We start from the raw sequence: 17374 nt of genomic DNA, 5'->3' as shown, positions 1-17374 counted from the left end.
GGGAGCGCTGCCGTGCTTCCCAAGCGGCGCACTATCCAGTGCGCCACCGGGCCGGCCCTTATTTTTCCCATTATTGCTTATTTGAGTGAATGTCTTCCCCAGCAGACAGTGATATGTGGGTGGAGGTATCTATCATGCTTTCATTTTATCTGTGTCTCAAGCACAGTAGGGAGGGGCTTAATAAATATTTCTTATATGGGGTTTAAAGGATATATGCATATTGATTCTTTTTTTTTTTTTTTTTTAATTAAAAGCAAGGATGGACTTCTGGATCATGGGCAATCCAGAATTCTTGCCCACCTGTGTAAGTCACATTTCTTCACATTTGAACTGTTTAATGGGAAATATTTATGATATGTTTGCAAGTTAAAAAAAAGAAGGCAAAATTATATATGTGTAGCTATAATAGTGAACCTTAGAAAAATCTATATGCATATGGGTGGCCTGAAAATTACTATGCCACAATTAAAATAACTTGTAATAAGATGGTAGAATTATGGGTAATACTTTTTTTTCTTTAATATTATTCTATATTTTCCTGAAGAAGCTAAAATATTCATTTAGAAAATTCAGCTAAATGTATTTATTGAAGACATATGTAAAATTTGTAATTATATAATTGGTATAGTCGAAATTAACTTAATGGTAAATATATCTGTGCTTTAGTCTTATCTTGAGGAATATGACAATTTTATCAATCTTATTGAATTATGTTTAGCTTAGAATACATAATTTTTTGTTTTAGATTTCATATTACTTTTGCCTTTTAAAATTTGGAATGATTGGACTTTTATATTCTTTCAAATATTTTAGACTGTAGGGCTTCTTGGAAAAAAGAAATTAAAAACAGTAATTTACTAGGATGGGCAACATGACATTGAGATTTTCGTAGATTAAAAATGAGTAAATACCAACAATTTCATGTGGTTATACAATAATAGATATCTGTATGCTTATCTAGACGTAAAGAATAGAGTTATGCTCAAGCACAGGATATGGAATAAGACACGATGAATGTGTCAATTGTGTGCTGGTCAATGTCTAACAACTGGTTTTCTGAAAGTGTATTATAAGTTTATTATAAATTTTATTTGTTCATTATAAATAAATTTAAGTATATTTTAAGTTGATTATGACTTTTACTGATATAAAGGATGTGTAGCAAGTAATTTAAAAATACTAATAAAATATATAAAGTCTTTGTTGTAGATCCCGTATAGACAATTGATTTCTCACAGAATGCTTTCTTTGTTTTTTGCTAAACTCTGTTATCTGTGTGGTTGCAATTGATGAACCAGTGTAGTTCCAAATGAATATTGGTTGACATTTTCATTTTCTGTGAAGTGATGTGAGTGATTTCTTTGCTGAATCAAATAATAAGTTTGAATATGAAATAATAGTTTGAAATAATATTTAGTGCCAGTCACTGACAGCTATAGACATGATATACTTTTAAGTTTGACCTGCTAAACTTTAAAAAAAGTTTATTAACTTTTTATCTCCACCACTTTTTTCAGTTTCAGAAATCAACTAAATAATAAATTAAGTTCTGGTTCACAGCATTTTCCAATTCCAGTGTAAATAATCTGACCATAACTGATTTCAAGCTGTCTATGTAACATCACTAAGCACAGAGTTGGAAAGAGATGCACACTATTATATTACTATACAGATATGATAGACGTAGATAACCTCTAGAGCACAGATAATAGTGAGGTACAGTAAAATCATTGGAAGTAATACATTTTGAGTAATTATCACTTTTGTTTTTAATATAATTTAATTATAAATTTATATAATTTTATTTTTAATAATGTCTGTGTATAACAACCAGCTCAAAAATTACTGAATGTTTAACACCACTGGCTACAGCGTATAAAAGCTGGCTTTTTATATAAGATGTGACATACATGATTTGCAATTATTAAGGTCTCATTTTAAACAGTTATGGGATGCACAGATTCTTTCTTTCAGGGTCCCACCACTTGACTTGGGAAGCCTTGTTGATTCTGATGATGAGGTAATTTTTACATAGTATTTAATATAATAAACATTTGAGCACAGTATTACATATAGTATATAATAAGTATCATTAATTACATTTTATTTTTAGGATGATTTTTCATATAATCGTATTCCACTTAGTACAGCACATATTTATTTTAACCCACCGAATTCATCTTCTACTCTTGGTTGGATCACACCATGTCAAATACCATATACACAGCATCATCTAAATGAACTGGTTAGTATTTATTTGGCTATTACCAACTTTCAGAATTATAGTATGCATTATTAGCATTGTATTTAATTCAGAAATTTTACCATTCCTGTCTATGTTTTTCCCAGTTTAAATATTTTATATATTAAAATCCCAAACATAGGGCCGGCCCATGGCTAACTTGGGAGAGTGTCATGCTAATAACACTAAGGCCACAGGTTTGGGTCCCTATATAGGGATGGCTGGTTGGCTCACTTGGGAGACCGTGATGCTGACAACACCAACTCAAGGGTTAAGATCCCCTTACCAGTCATCTTTAAAAAATAAATAATCCTAAACAATAATGTTGGTGAAATAATTTACTTTGTTTTACACTTTCTTTTCACACATAAGAATGTCAATAAGAATGGCATTTAAAAAATTTCTTATAAAATAGATAAAGTAAAGTTACATCCATATATGGAAGTAAGGAATTTTTAAAAATATGGCAACTTAAACTTGCTAGTTTAAGATTGGTCTCTTGGAAATTGATTCATACTTTAGCCTACTAGGATACTAGGAAATATTTATTTCAAAGTGTCTCCTTGGGATATGTTTATAGTTCAGACAGTATCTAGTGTTTTGTTCCACATTATGAATATAGGTTGTGACTAATATTCCATAAGGAGGGTTTACTTTTCTGTCTTTGTTAGTCCTTTTCCTGTAGCTGGCTCTGTTCATGTTCTCCCCAGTCTCATTTTGGAAAATTACATGAGTAATACTCTAGTCTGTATCTTGCTATAGTTTTCACACTGAAGCTTTGTTTCATTTTTCTCCTCTGGGATAGACTTGTTTATCCTCAACACTTTTCAAGGGTTGGACTGGCTTTATATGCTCCTTTTGGAGTGTCTGTCTCTCTGTGGGTCAATAGGTATGCCCTTGTACCTGCTTAGCACTTTTTTTTAGGTTTCTCTTATCCACTGGCTCTATTATCTCTTACTCCCATGGCAATGTAACAGAGAACCAAATAACAGATATTCTACTAGAAGGTAGAATATCTCAGTGTTCTAGAAATGGCAACCAGTCCTCAGTATTAGTGATATCCAATTCCTATGACTATTCTGGAAGGAATGATTGACAATGGAGTTCCTCTGGGGCAGAGGAAAGAAAAGCCTATCTGAAACTTCTAAGAGAAGCTCCTCTGAAATTTGGAACCAAGATTGATCTTTGGCTGGAAAGCAAGGTACAAGCTTACTGATATTAAAGCCCAGTGCCCATTCTGAGCAATTCTGTGTTCTCTGATTGGTTAGTGATGCTGTACCAACTAAATGTTTTAAATATCACCTCTGTTTAGAACATGGATTTTAATGGTCTGTTTCTTAGGCATAAATGCTAAGGCAAATGATAAACCTGTTAATGTCAATAAGGAAAATTAATAATCACTTTGATTTTTTTCTGATGGGTAGCATGTTTTTTTTCCCCTTTACCTCTAGGAGCAGGGCATAATACCTGAAAATTTGCCAGCACCAACAAGCAAATATAAACTAAAATATCAGCAGTATAAAACTGAAATGAAAGAGGGGTATAAACAGTATAGTCAGAGAAATGCAGAAAAGACAAAATCAAATATCATACATCAACAGTCTCTGAGAAACAAGATAGATGAAAAGGTAATGTATGAGGCTTTATAAAATTCTAATGAAATTTAAAGAAAACAGTGCACATATTACTGAAATATCTTTTAGTTTTATATGTCTTATTGTGGTCATAATAAGTGTAATAGCTAACATTTATTTCTATGTGGCAGGGACTATTTTAAGTATTTTACTAGTTTGTATTTTACTAGTTTATATTTTACAACAAACCCTAAAGGGTATTACCACCATTTTCAGAAGTGAAAACTTTAGTCATATGACTTAATCATCTTTTCCCTGTTAGAAGTTTTTCACTTCCTTGGGGTTGGAAGTAAGACAATATTAAATACATGCTTTTGATGTAGCTATCATGAACTTATTTGTTATCACAGTCTAAGTTTTAACGTTGAAAAGTGGTTTCAGACTTTACAGTGACCCTGTTGTGTTCTCAAACTGTCATCACTTCATGACTGTCTTTTGGCTCATTTTGGGAGATTTTTTTTTAACCTCATAAATTGCTGAAATTGTTATGCTTTCATTTAATATTAATTAGGTATAAATTCATCATTCATGATAAAAGAGTATATTAAATATAATAAGTTTAAAGGCTTTTCATAAGCATACAGGAAACAGCAATCTTGGTTTTTGGAAAGAAAGTTTTAGAGACATAGTTTATGATACTACTGACCATAAATAAGAGAACACTTGAACACAGTTCTTAATTCAATTAACTTTCTATAAGAATAATGTATTTTCAGGGAAGTTTGATGTTTGTGTTTGCTTAACATTTTCCTGTAAGTTAAAAAAATGATAAAGTGATAAGTAGGTGTGGGATATCAACTAGTTTTTTAATCCATGTAGGAACTATATATAACTAAATAAATCACATAGAGGAGCTGAGGGTAGCCACCTCCAACTGGAAGCAGGCAAGAGAGCATGTCCAGGGTCCTCAGCAGGAGCCAAGAATAGCCCTCTGCCTGGAAACACTCAAGAGAACACAACTGGGGTCCTAAGCAGGACCTGAGGGCAGCTTTCTTCACCTGAAGCAAACAAGAGAGCATACCTGGGATCCTAGGTAGGAGCTGAGGCCAGCCCCCTCTGCCTGGAAACAGGCAAGAGAGCATGCCCAGTGTCCTAGGCAGGAACTGAGGGCAGCCCCCTCAACCTGAAGCAAGCAAGAGAGCATGCCTGGGGTCCTAGGCAGGAGCCAAGGGCAGCCACCTACACATGAAAGCATGTAAGACAGCATATCCAGGGTCCTAGGCTGGAGCCAAGGGCAACCCACTCTGTCTAGAAGAAGGCAACAGAGCACACCTGGGGTCCCAGACAGGAGTTGAGGGCAGCACCCCCACCTGGAAACAGGCAAGAGAGAATGTCAAAAATACCACTTTCATGTGGGTAGCCCACCACAGCCACTGCCACCACTACAACTGCTGAAAAAGTGGCTCAATGCCACAGCAGTAGCCACAGCCACTGTGCAGGTGGCCTGCCAGACACTCAACTGCATTGACACAGTAGTGTCATCAGCAGAGACTGGAAAAGGAAGAAGACATCTCTCTTCTCAAAACCCACTCCAGAGTACTAGAAGAAGCCACTGCTCTACCTGATGACCAGACATGTAAAGATACTAGAAATATGAAAACCTAAGAAAATATGACACCACCAACAGAATACAGTAATTCTCAAGTACCAGACTTATAGAGCAGGAAACCCTTGAAATGACTGAAAAGGAATTCTGAGCAACAATCTTAAGGAAAGTCAATGAGATACAAGAAGACTCAGTTAGACAATATAATTAAATGAGAAAAAAAAGTCCAGGATATGAAGGAGGAAATTTATGAAGAGATTAATACATTAAAAAAGAATGTAACAAAACTAATGGGACTAAAAGATTCACTCAATGAAATAAAAAACACAACCAATAGCTTATGCAGCAGGCTAGAACAAATACAAGAAATAATTTCTGATGTTTAAGATAGTTTTTTTTTTTAAATAAGCCAGGTGGACAAAATAAAGAAAAAAGGAAAAAAAGAATTTAAACAAATGAAGAGAATCTAAGAGAGCTAGCAGACAACCTTAAGCAAAGAAACATTCAACTCATGAGTGTTACAGAAGGGGAAGAGAAAGGAAAAGGAATGGAAAACCTACTCAATGAAATAATAACAGAAAATTTCCCAGGTATAGGGGGAGATACGGACCTTTTGATCCAGGATGCTCAAAGATCCCCAAACAGATTCAACCCAAAATGATCATCTCCAACATGCATTATAGTCAAACTAGCAATGCTCAAAGACAGAGAGAATCTTAAAATAAGCAAGAGAAAATCATGAAGTCACCTGTAAGGGAGCCCCTATCAGACTAACAGCAGACATCTCAACAGAAACTACAGGTCAGATGAAAATGGGGTGATATATTCAAAATACTAAAAGAAAAAAACTGCCTGACAAGAATAATATACCTGGCAATGCTATCCTTCAGAAATGAAGGAAAAATAGTGTATTTTCCAGACAAACAAAAACTGCAGGAGTTCAACAACACATGACCAGCCCTACAGGAAATTCTCAGGGAAATCTTGCATCTGGAACCCCCAAAATGAAAATCACTACCGCAAATACACATGAAAGAACAAAACCCACTGGTAGAACAAAAATGTAAATGAGAAAGAGAAAGAAACTAAATCTTACTGCCACAAAAAAACCATAATGGCAATATAATAATGCCCAGCTTTATTTCGGATTTTAGTAATTCCAGTCTTTATTTTTTCTTGGCCCATCTAGATAAAGGTTTGCAAATTTTGTTGATCTTTTTAAAGAATCAACTTTTGGTTTTGTTGATTTTCTCTATTGTTTTTTAATTCCCTATTTCATATATTTCTGTTGTCATCTTTGTATTTTCCTGCTTATATTTGCTTTTGGTTTAGTTTTCTCTTCTTTTTCTATTTTCTTAAAGTAGAAGTTTACATTACTGACTTGAGATATTTAATATAAGTGTTTACAAATATAAGTTTTTCTCTCAGCATTGCATGAACCCTGCATCCTCTAAATTTTGATAAATTGTACTTTGACTTTTATCTCAAAGTACTCTCTAATTTCCCTATATTTTTTTTACCCATTGTTTACTTAGGGGAGTGTTGTTTAATTTCCACATATTTGTGCATTTCTTAAATTTCCCTCAGTTATTGTGGTCAGAGAACATATTTTCTATGATCTTAATCTTTTTAAATGTATTAAGACTTGTTTTGTGGCTAAAAATAAAAATAAATAGATCAATCAATTAATCATGTAGAGTTTAGCTGAAAGAGTAAGAGTTTTAATTGGATTATTTGGTATATTTTATCTTAAAACAAATCTTCCAGACCCAAACATATGCACACAAGTATGGTAATTTTGATGTCTAAAATACCAGGTAGAATAATTTTACAACCTTTTAGCATCCAGCCATATTTTATTTGCAGGGTCTGCCATGTGATATTTAGGTTACTGTAAAAATGTAAGGAAAATAAAATGAAGGTTTCTCTGGGCACCTGTTTTATTGGGTGGCAGTAAAGTAGTTCAAAATATAATAAAACCAGAGGCATTACACTACTTGACTTCAAACTATACTACAAAGCTATAGAACCCAAACAGCATGGTACTGGCATAAAAATAGACAGACAAATGGAACATAATAGAGAATCCATAAATCAACCCGGGTACTTACAGCTAACTGATCTCTGACAAAGGCACCAAGAATATAAATTGAGTAAAGGACAGCCTCTTCAGTAAATGGTGCTGGGGAAAATGGACATCTATATGGAGAAAAATGAAATTAGTCCCATACCTCTCCCCATATACTAAAATTGACCTAAAATGGGTGAAAGACATAAGTATAAAACCTGAAATTATAATGCCCCTAACACAAAACATAGGGGAAGCAATTCAGGATGTATGTCTGGGGAAAGACTTTATGAATAAGACCTGAAAAGCACAAGCAACAAAAGAAAAATAAATGGGCTTACACCAAACTAAAAAGCTTCTGTGCAGTAACGGAAACAATCAACAGGGCGAAAAGACAATGTAAAGAATGGGAGAAAGTATTTGCAAACTATACATCTGACAAGAGATTAATATCCAGAATGTATAAGGAACTCAAACAACTTCACTGTAAAACAACCCCAAAATAATTGCATTAAAAGATGGGCAAAGGAGCTGACTAGAGGTTTTTCAAAGGAAGACGTACAAATGACCAACATGTACATGAAAAACTACTTAACATTACTAATCATCAGGGAAATGCAAATCAAAACCACAATGATCATCCCAGATAGACTGGCCATTATCAGAAAGACTTAGAATAACAAACGCTCATGAGGATGTGGAGAACAGGGAACTCTTCTACACTGTCGTTGGGACTGTAAATTAGTACAGCCATTATGTAAAACAGTATGGAGTTTCCTCAAACAACTACAGATAAAAGTATCATATGGTCCTGAAATCCCACTTCTGGGTATATACCCAAAGGAATGTAAATCACGATGTCGAAGGGATACCTGCACTCCCATGTTCACTGCAGCTCTATTTACAATAGCCAGGATAGGGAACCACCCTAAATGTCCATTGACAGATGACTGGATAAGGAAAATGTGGTATGTATACAATGGTATATATACAACACTGCTCAGCCATAGAAAAGAATTAAATACTGCCATTAACAGCAACATGGATGAGCTTGGAGAAAAACATATTAAGTGAAATAAGCCTGGCACAGAAAGAGAAATACTGCATATCCTTGCTCATAAGTGGGAGCCAAGAAAGAAAGAAAAAAGGAAGGAAATAAAAACCACAATAAAATGATGAACTTTCAGGAGAGAACAGACCTATAGTTACTAGAGGTGGGGAAGAAGGAGGTTAAGGAGCAAATGGGTAAGGGATAAAAAGAATAATAAGGATTTATAATGGTGAACATGCTAATAATATTGATTTGATATTCACATACTGTACATGAATAGTGATAATCAAATCTGTACCCCATAAACATGTATAATCAAAAATAAATAAATTATTTTTTATAAAAACAAAAATATCAAGAAAGATTTCTGAAGTAAAACTTTGATTTCCTTGAACACATGTTCAGATGAGAACATTTGTTTACTGTTGGTTTAGGACAGGAACAAATATTATATGTAAATCTTTCCATATGATAAACATTTTATATAATATGAATAAAGAGTTTTATTGAAACCAATATGTACATATTTTCTGTTGAAAAAATACTGTTTTGCTTCCTTGATTTTTTAACCTACATTAAAAGTGTGAAATTATTAAGTTTAATGTGTTTTTGGAACAAAACATATTTTTAGCAAAAAAGCTTTTGTAATAAAAGATTTCTGTAGATTGTGTGTATAACAGTCTTGTACTCGAGGGGTTTGAGCAACTTATTTTATGTCTTGAAATGTGTAGAATTATGAGAATCACAAATGCTATATAAATAGGCTACTAGTATATTTTATTATAATTACATAAATTGACACTGTAATAGTAATTTTTGAAAATAGAGAAAGTTCCCGATATCAGAAATGGAAGCCCCTCTTTAAAGAAGGGAGCAAGATGTAAATTGATTCTCTTTATTGACAAAGAAAAGCTAAGGATAGAGTTATTTAGGATCCAGGACAATAACTAAAGGCCATAGCTGTTAAGTAATCAAGCTGATACATGAGTCGACTGATAATCAGTTGAACAATAAAATAAGTTTGATTCTGGTTGATTCTAATGGCAAATATCCTTTGTTGAGTTTTTCTTCCACTTAGTATAAAAAGGTGATGAATCTGTTATTGTCAAATTGTTTTGCTCCCTAAAATGTAAACTTTTGTGTACCTATATATTTTTTAAGTAATGAAACATCTTTAATTGAAACTTGAAAATCATTACATTTCAATTTTTCAGAAAATAATATTAATTCCCTAATTTAACTTATTATTAATCATTCCAGATATATCTTTTTTTCACTATGTCTGTAAGAAGACAAACCTCCTTTTGGTTTTGGAAATGACCACCATAATTCATTCATTCATTGTTTATTCTTTCAACAAATACCTATTGAATTTTTAACTATATGCAAGTCACCTTTCCAGGCACTGGGGATATCGGTGAATAAAACAGACAAAATTTCCTGCCCTTACTGAGCTTAAGTCATAGTGGAAGGAGATAGTATGAAGAGAAAAAAAATAAGTCAATGGATTGATTAGTCAATCAACTCATCTTGTATGACAGATAATGATAAATGCTATAGATATAAAGGAACTGGGGAAGTCACGGCTATAGGTATGGGACAGCAATCTGTATAGGATTACCGAGGGAGAACTTACCAATAAGATACCTGTAAAGCTAGTGTTAGGGCTCATAGACCCCTCGAGTCTGTTGCACAGACTGGGTCATAAACCCTCCACACACAGGTTTATGAGCTAGGTAATAGGAAAAGGTCCTGGGAGCCATGGGTAAAAAATTAATAGGCTTTATTCAGAGCTAAGAGCAGTCGTCCTAGTGGCTTCTCTGAGAGTTCTGAAAAGCACCATGGATTAGAGCTGTTAGTTCTTTACACTCAAGTCCATAATCCAGAACACCTGGGTGCCCATACACAATTACATTAAGTAGTAATAAGGAACACCTGAGGATATTTACAGCAAATGGTTGGCAAGATTCTGAACATCTGAGGGGCCCTGACCATTTTCCTGTATTTTCCCAACACCCACTATCCGAGCCACTGGGTTATACATACATCTTATTCAAAAGGCTTAGTGGGGGTCTTCCACTTGTAAGGCCTATACTTGCTGTATTGCCCTTTTTTGTAGCCCAATAAGCCTGTTCTACTTCCTCAGTCCAATCCCAGAGGGCTCCTTTGTCAATGCATACAGTGGGTGTGCCATTTGAGCCATATGGGGTACAAAAGCTCTCCTATATCCCAGAAGTCCCAAATATGTCTGTAACTGAGCTACAGTTGTGGGTTGAGGGTATGCCTGTATTTTGTCTATAATAGCTTCTGGGATGACTCTCATCTTACCTGACCAGACCACTCCTAAGAATTTGACTGACAGCCCAGGTCCTTGCACTTTGGCTGTGTTCGTGACCCACCCACATTGTTCCAAATGGCTTAGCAGCATTGGAGCTGCCTGGGTTAAATCTGCAAGAGAATCAGAGGTTAACAACATGTCGTCAATGTAGTGAAACATTGTAACTGTGCTGGGCTTACTCCACTGGGCTAGGTCCCCAGCCACTAAACCATGACAGATGGTTGGGCTATGCAGATAACCTTGGGGCAATACTTGAAAGGCCCACTGTCTCCCTTCCCAGGTGAAGAAAAACTAATCTTGGCTATCAGCCGAGCTTGGAATAGAGAAGAAAGCATTTGCAAGGTCCAATACATAATGATAAGTTCTCAGCTGAGTCATCAGCTGATCCATCAAGTCATGAACCAAAAGCATAGCTGCATGCAAAGGAGGCACTACTTTGTATAGTTCTTGATAGTCTACAGTCATTCTCCAGGTACCGTCAGGCTTTTTCTCTGGCCATAGTGGAGCATTAAATGGGCTATGAGTCAGACGAATAATGCCAACTTTCTCCAACTCCAATATAGTGGCACCTATCTCTGCATGTCCTCCCAGTAAGTGATATTGCTTTACATTAACTACATGTCTTGGCTGGGGTAACACCTGTGGGTCATGTTTAGCATATCCCCATAACACAGGCTTTACTGTCTGTATTTGTAGACGAAATTCTCCAAATGTTGTTTGCAGATGCAAACCATAAAGTACATGCATGCCCAAGATATATTCAGCTACTGGGGATACAAATACAGTATACACATGAGGGGGCAATCGTCCAATGCTTAATGGCAGTGACATAGCTTTGACTTCAATAGTATGTCCTCCATAGCCATCTATATGAACTGCGGCCCCTGGAAACTTATGTGGATTGCCATATATCAGGCTACATTCTGCACCTGTATCCACCGATGCCAAAACATGCTGTACATTTGTCCTCGACCAATGTATTGCCAATTCAATGTGAGGCCTCCAGTCCTCGCCTGCCCCCAAAGGATGAGTAACTTGGCCTGCTCCCTAATCGAAATGGAACATTTCATCCACCTGCTTGGGAGCAATAAAAAAATCCTTTGAATCCACTGAGCATATTTGCTCCCTGTGTCCAGACATTTAGCAGGGCGTAATTGCTGCCACAAGGCAAACAGGACTGCATTTGGCTGCCAGTCAGTTTTCTTGCTATCAGCCCCTGCTGCAAGCAAGTCAAGCCACATCTGCTTATGGTTAGTCTTGCTTGGTCCCCTTGGAATAAAATCCTGAGCATGTGTTAGGAGTTTGGTCTTAGCCACCTTTCAGATCCCTTTTTCTTGTCTCTTTTTCTCTACTTCATGGCTGGCTATCATGGTCATTACTTCATATATAGGATGACCAATGTATGGGGCCAATATGGCCATCAGTGACCTAAAGGACACTGATGGGGCATTTTGCAGCACTATGTCTCTCATGCTGCCTGTAAAACTTTCATCATCTGGGCCATGGGTGTTTACATTAAATATGGACTGCCGCATCTCCAGCTCCCGAATTATTTGAACCAACTTAGAATATGTTTGCCGTTTACTTACAATCTTGGGCAGTTCTCCAATATTTGCCCACACAGTTTGGGCAGTTGCATTCACCCATTCCATTAAAGAGTGATTACCTGGCCCTTGTGCATATCTGCAGCTATTCTGTAGCCACTGCCTCAGGGACAGGTGCATGATAATGAAGGCCAACTTTTCCATCTCCTCACCAGAGCATATCACACTGTCCACCCCTAGGTCCCATAACCTCAGCAACCAAGCAGCCAGGGGCTCCCCCTGTTTCTGCTGGAACTGTCTCCCCAAGCCAACGAATTCAACCTGGGTATACAGGACATAGGTAGTGAATTGGGTCACCTGTAGATCACCTGCTGGTATTCTGCCTGGTCCTATAGGCTGCTCGTGCTTCACTTTCTGTTGCATGGCAGGTCATGCCTGGAGATGCATGGTCTCCCCCAACTCACCACTAGGTTTTTCATTCTCCGTGGTGTGAGAGGCAGGGGTGCCCAGTCACAGCACATCATCCTCCAGAACAATTATCTGTGCTTCCAACAACTCTGCTTTCTTCTTTAAATCTCAATCAGATTGCTGCAAAGTGAGCAGTAGCCAGGCTCCAGTCAGCAGAAAAGTGGCCACCGGGCACCGCATACTCAAGGACAGCCACATTTCCTCCCCCTCCCTAAGGGCTTTCTGAGGCCACATTACTTCATCGAGTGCCTGGTCTTTGCTGACTTGCAGTATAGCAAGTAGCAACCAGATCCCTGTCCACAGGAAAGAGAACATAGGGCACAACATATTCAGGAGTAGCCACATTTCCTTCCTCTCCCAAGGGGCTTTTGGTTCCTGTACCTGCTCAAAATCCTGCTGACTATGCCAGTTTTAAACTAGTACTAGGACTCACAGACCATTTTCCTATATTTTCCCAACAATAGCTTTTTAACACACACCTGAAAGAGGTGAGGAGCAAGTCAGGATAAACTAAGTGTCATGAAGTAGGAATGAGCATGGAATGTGTAAGAACCATCGAGAGGACAGTGTGGTCAGAGAAGGGAGAGCAAGGGAAGGATGGGAGGAGATTGTCAGAGAATTAAAGGGAGTCTGGGAGGTAGATCAGGGAGGGCTCCTAGGCCATGTAAGGAATTTGCCTTTTGCTGTGAAGCAGAAAGCTACTTCATTCTGTTGAGAATAGGCCAAACCTGGAAGCAGGAAGATCTCTGAGAAGGCTATCACAATAATCTCGGCAGGATATAATACTGACGGTTTGGACCCAGGTGGTGCTAGTAGCAGACCTGGATAAGAAATCTTCTCATGAAGTCAGATTTACTGATGGATTTGTCGTAGGCTGGAGGGAAAGGGGAGATCAAGAATGACTCTACCTGGATGAATCTGTAGGACATTATGCTAAGTGGAATAAGCCACAGAGAGACAATATTGTATGTTGTCACTTACATGTGCAATCTAAGAAGATCAAAATCATAGAAGTGTAATGTAGGGAAAATATAGGAAAATGGTCAGGGCCCCGCAGATGTTCAGAATCTTGTGGAGCATTTGATCTAATAAACAGGCACGTATGCCCAGGTGTTCCTTGGTTATTGTCTAATGTAATTGTGCATGTGCACTCAGGTGTGCTGGGTTATAGACTTAAGTATAGAGGATGAATGGCTCTGATCCACAGGGTCCCCTGCCCCTGGGGTGCCCCCAGGAGGGCCACGGGGAGGCTGCTACTGTTGCTGAAAGCTGTTGCTGCAAGCTGTTGCTGCCGGTGCCCCAGGGATGCCCTGAGAGGCGACTGCCACTACTGCTTCTGCTGCTACTGCTGCTGTAAGCTGCTGCTGCTACTGCTGAGGACTGAGCTCGTGTTGTCGGCCAATGGCTCCTGGAATCTTTCCCAGTCACCTAGCATGGACCTGCATGTGAGGGGTCTGTGACTCAGTCCGTACAATGGGTTTGAAGGGTTCGAGCCCTAGCCCTGAGAATACAAATGGAAACTTAGTATAACTAAAATGATGAAATGTTTTGGCTTTAGTTATGAAATGCTTAGCCATACAATTAGCGTAGCTATTGCTTTAACCTGACAATTGGCGTAATCATGTAGCTTTACACCTAGAGTAGAATGGTGGTTGCCAGGGGCTGGGAGCTTGAGGAAATGGGTGATCTTGGTCAAAGGTACAAATTTTCAGTCATAAGATGAATAAATTCTGAAGAGCTGATATACACATAGTGATTATAGTTACTAACACTATATTTTTTACTTAAAATTTGATGAGAGCAGATTTTAAATGACCTCACTTCCAAAACACACAGAAATGGTAACCATGTGTGGTGATGGATGTGTTAATTAATTTGATTGTGGTAATCATTACACAATGTATACATATATCAAGTCATCATTTTGTTCACCTTAAATATATACAATTTTGTTTGTCAATTAAATATTGTAAAATACAAAAGAAGACTCTATGGCTTGAGTAGTTGCCATTAACTGGAGTGGGGGGAAGACTACAAGGAAGTCTGGTTTAGGGAGGTTAAATTTGAAGTACAGATGGAAATGTCACTGTTTTCCTTTCATATAAGGTTAAATACAAACTGAAACAAAATAAAATCCTTTTGAAAGTTTTTTTCCAACGTAAACATAATGGAGAACTTTTCTTAAACATATTTCTTAAATTAACCTCCTTAATTTACCTTATATAATGCTAAGCATCTTTTGGTGCCTTTTAAAATAAATCACTATTTAGGAAAAACAGGTATATTAGTGGGTAAATAAATAAAATTATAAAATGTCCTCATAAATTGATTTTTATATAGTAAATGATTAAACAAGATTCATTATTCATTCATTGAATAATTATTTGTAGAAGTTTTCTATGTGTGGTTCTGTTTTTGCACTTGGGATACAGTAATAAAAATAACAAGCAAGGTTCCTGCCCTCATGTAACTTACAATAGAAGAAACAGGCAATAAATCATTAACAAATATACAGTAAAATTTTATGTAGCTATCAAAGGTCATGAAGACAGAGCAGAGTATGAAGATGGAATGTGATCTTTCTAGGAAGTTCTAAAGTAAGAATAAGCCTTGGTTGAAGAACTCTTGAAGTGTATAAGTTTTTGACAAGTTCCTATCCTGTTAGGACATCTTTTTTTGTTAAGGTAATATAAGCACATCGCATAAACAGAGAAAAATTTTGTGTTTATATCTTAAGCATCCCAAAAAATCCTTTACCTTAAAGATTACACTCATCTTTTAGTACTTTACTTCTAAATTTAATTTTATAAGTGAGTGGCTATGCCCACATTTATTAATTTTACAAAGATTAAACATGGACAATAATAGTTATAAATAGTTGTTACCTTTTATTTAATGCTTCCTTACTGTGTGTCAGGTACTTTTCATAAGTGTTAGACATGTATTGTCTCATTTAATTCTTTTTCTGGTGAAGTGGTTACTATTATTAATTCCCATTATGAATAAACCAAGACACAGAGAGGTGATCTATCTGGAAAGTGCAAGAGCTGGATTCAAACAGGCAATCTGATTACCAGAACCTGTACTCTTAACTTCTATATGATTATTTATATATTATTAATGTCTTAACTTCTATATGATTATTTACTTATGATTTATATGATTCAGTGGTTATTTATTCCCTTATTTTGTTAAAAACAAATATCCTAAATATGTGTATGATGGTTCATTTATTGCTTTCATGTATAGTGTGTGCAAGGTGAAGAAGCCAGAATGAATGACCTTACAACTCTGGATAGGAAAGCCCTCTTACAGCAAGGTTATGCAGACAACCCTTACACTACACAACAGAGTGCAAGAAAATCAGATGCAGTAAGTTATTAGTGTTTTTATTTATTTGACAAGCCATTAAGATAATTTTCCTTATAAGATCTTATAGGCTTATAATGGAGTAAATAATTGCAACAATTGAATTTGGACTTAGGTGAATATTAAAGTGAAAATCGAGTCCTCATTTTAATAAATGATTGACTATTGCATATTTTCTGTGGAAAATTGTCTTGCATCTATGAGAGTTTGTAAACATTTAGTTTATACTGTTCAAAATGTTAGTCGGCAGCTATTTATGTTAGTGGGCTTATTTGGCATCTCCTCCTCATCCCAAAAAGTAGCCTGATTATTTTTCTGAAAATCCTAAGCTACTAACACTAGAGAAATTCATGTCAGTTAAGGAAAGGGCTAGGAATGAAGTAATTTTTCTTTAGGAAAAGTGAAGCAAAACTCCCGACTCTCTACTAACTTTAAATTATGTCTTTTAAAAAACCAGTTAAATTTATGTGTATTGCTTAGATCAGTCCTAATAAAAATGGATAATTATAGCATTTCTGTAGTGTAAGGGAATCAAACTGTTTGAAGTTAGAGTTGACTGGCTCTAAGACACTGTCCAGGTGATTAATTTCTTAGGCATACCTGTAACAGATCGATGGAATGTTAGTGTGGTAGCTTAAAAGTTGGGAAAACTGTGGTTTAGATAGACTAAATAATAATAAAGCAATATGGGTTCAGCTACTTACATTATCATTATTGTTGAGGGGAATTTCATTTGTGTCACAATTATCTGGAATCAATATGTTATGAATTAACAGCAATGTGTAGTCAGTCTCTGGACTAGGTTAATTGATTTTATGTGGATGTTCCAAGTTGTGAATTTGTTACAGTTCTTTCACTAAAACCACATATATTATTTTCTATGCTTTTTATTATTTAGATATTTATGCTTGATAGAATAAGCAGTATTACCAGGATTATCCTAAAAATAAAAAAAGCTACTTTATAAGGCAAAATATTGTTCCAAATAAGGCTTATTTTGATACATTCCTGAAATTATATTTGAAAGTGATGTTACCAATGCTTAAGACCCATTGAGTATTTTTCTTGATATAACCCAAAGCTATCTGGGTGTTAGTGGATTTCTTTTCCTTAC

General features: G+C 36.2%; 1 protein-coding gene across 1 annotated transcript in view; it reads left to right on the top strand.

The window, feature by feature from the left end:
- Window positions 1-17374, top strand: part of CAPS2 (calcyphosine 2) — a 78179-nt gene that overhangs the window by 13996 nt on the left and 46809 nt on the right. Inside the window, exons 2-5 of the mRNA XM_008590653.1 lie at window positions 255-304; window positions 1975-2020; window positions 3694-3870; window positions 16141-16263. Of these exons, the coding sequence (XP_008588875.1) occupies window positions 255-304; window positions 1975-2020; window positions 3694-3870; window positions 16141-16263 (396 nt within the window). The remainder of the gene's footprint in view (window positions 1-254; window positions 305-1974; window positions 2021-3693; window positions 3871-16140; window positions 16264-17374) is intronic.

Source organism: Galeopterus variegatus, unplaced genomic scaffold (genome assembly GCF_000696425.1).
Source record: "Galeopterus variegatus unplaced genomic scaffold, G_variegatus-3.0.2 Scaffold6253, whole genome shotgun sequence".
NCBI classification, from domain to species: Eukaryota; Metazoa; Chordata; class Mammalia; order Dermoptera; family Cynocephalidae; genus Galeopterus; species Galeopterus variegatus.
This window is presented reverse-complemented; position numbering and strand designations above follow the sequence as displayed.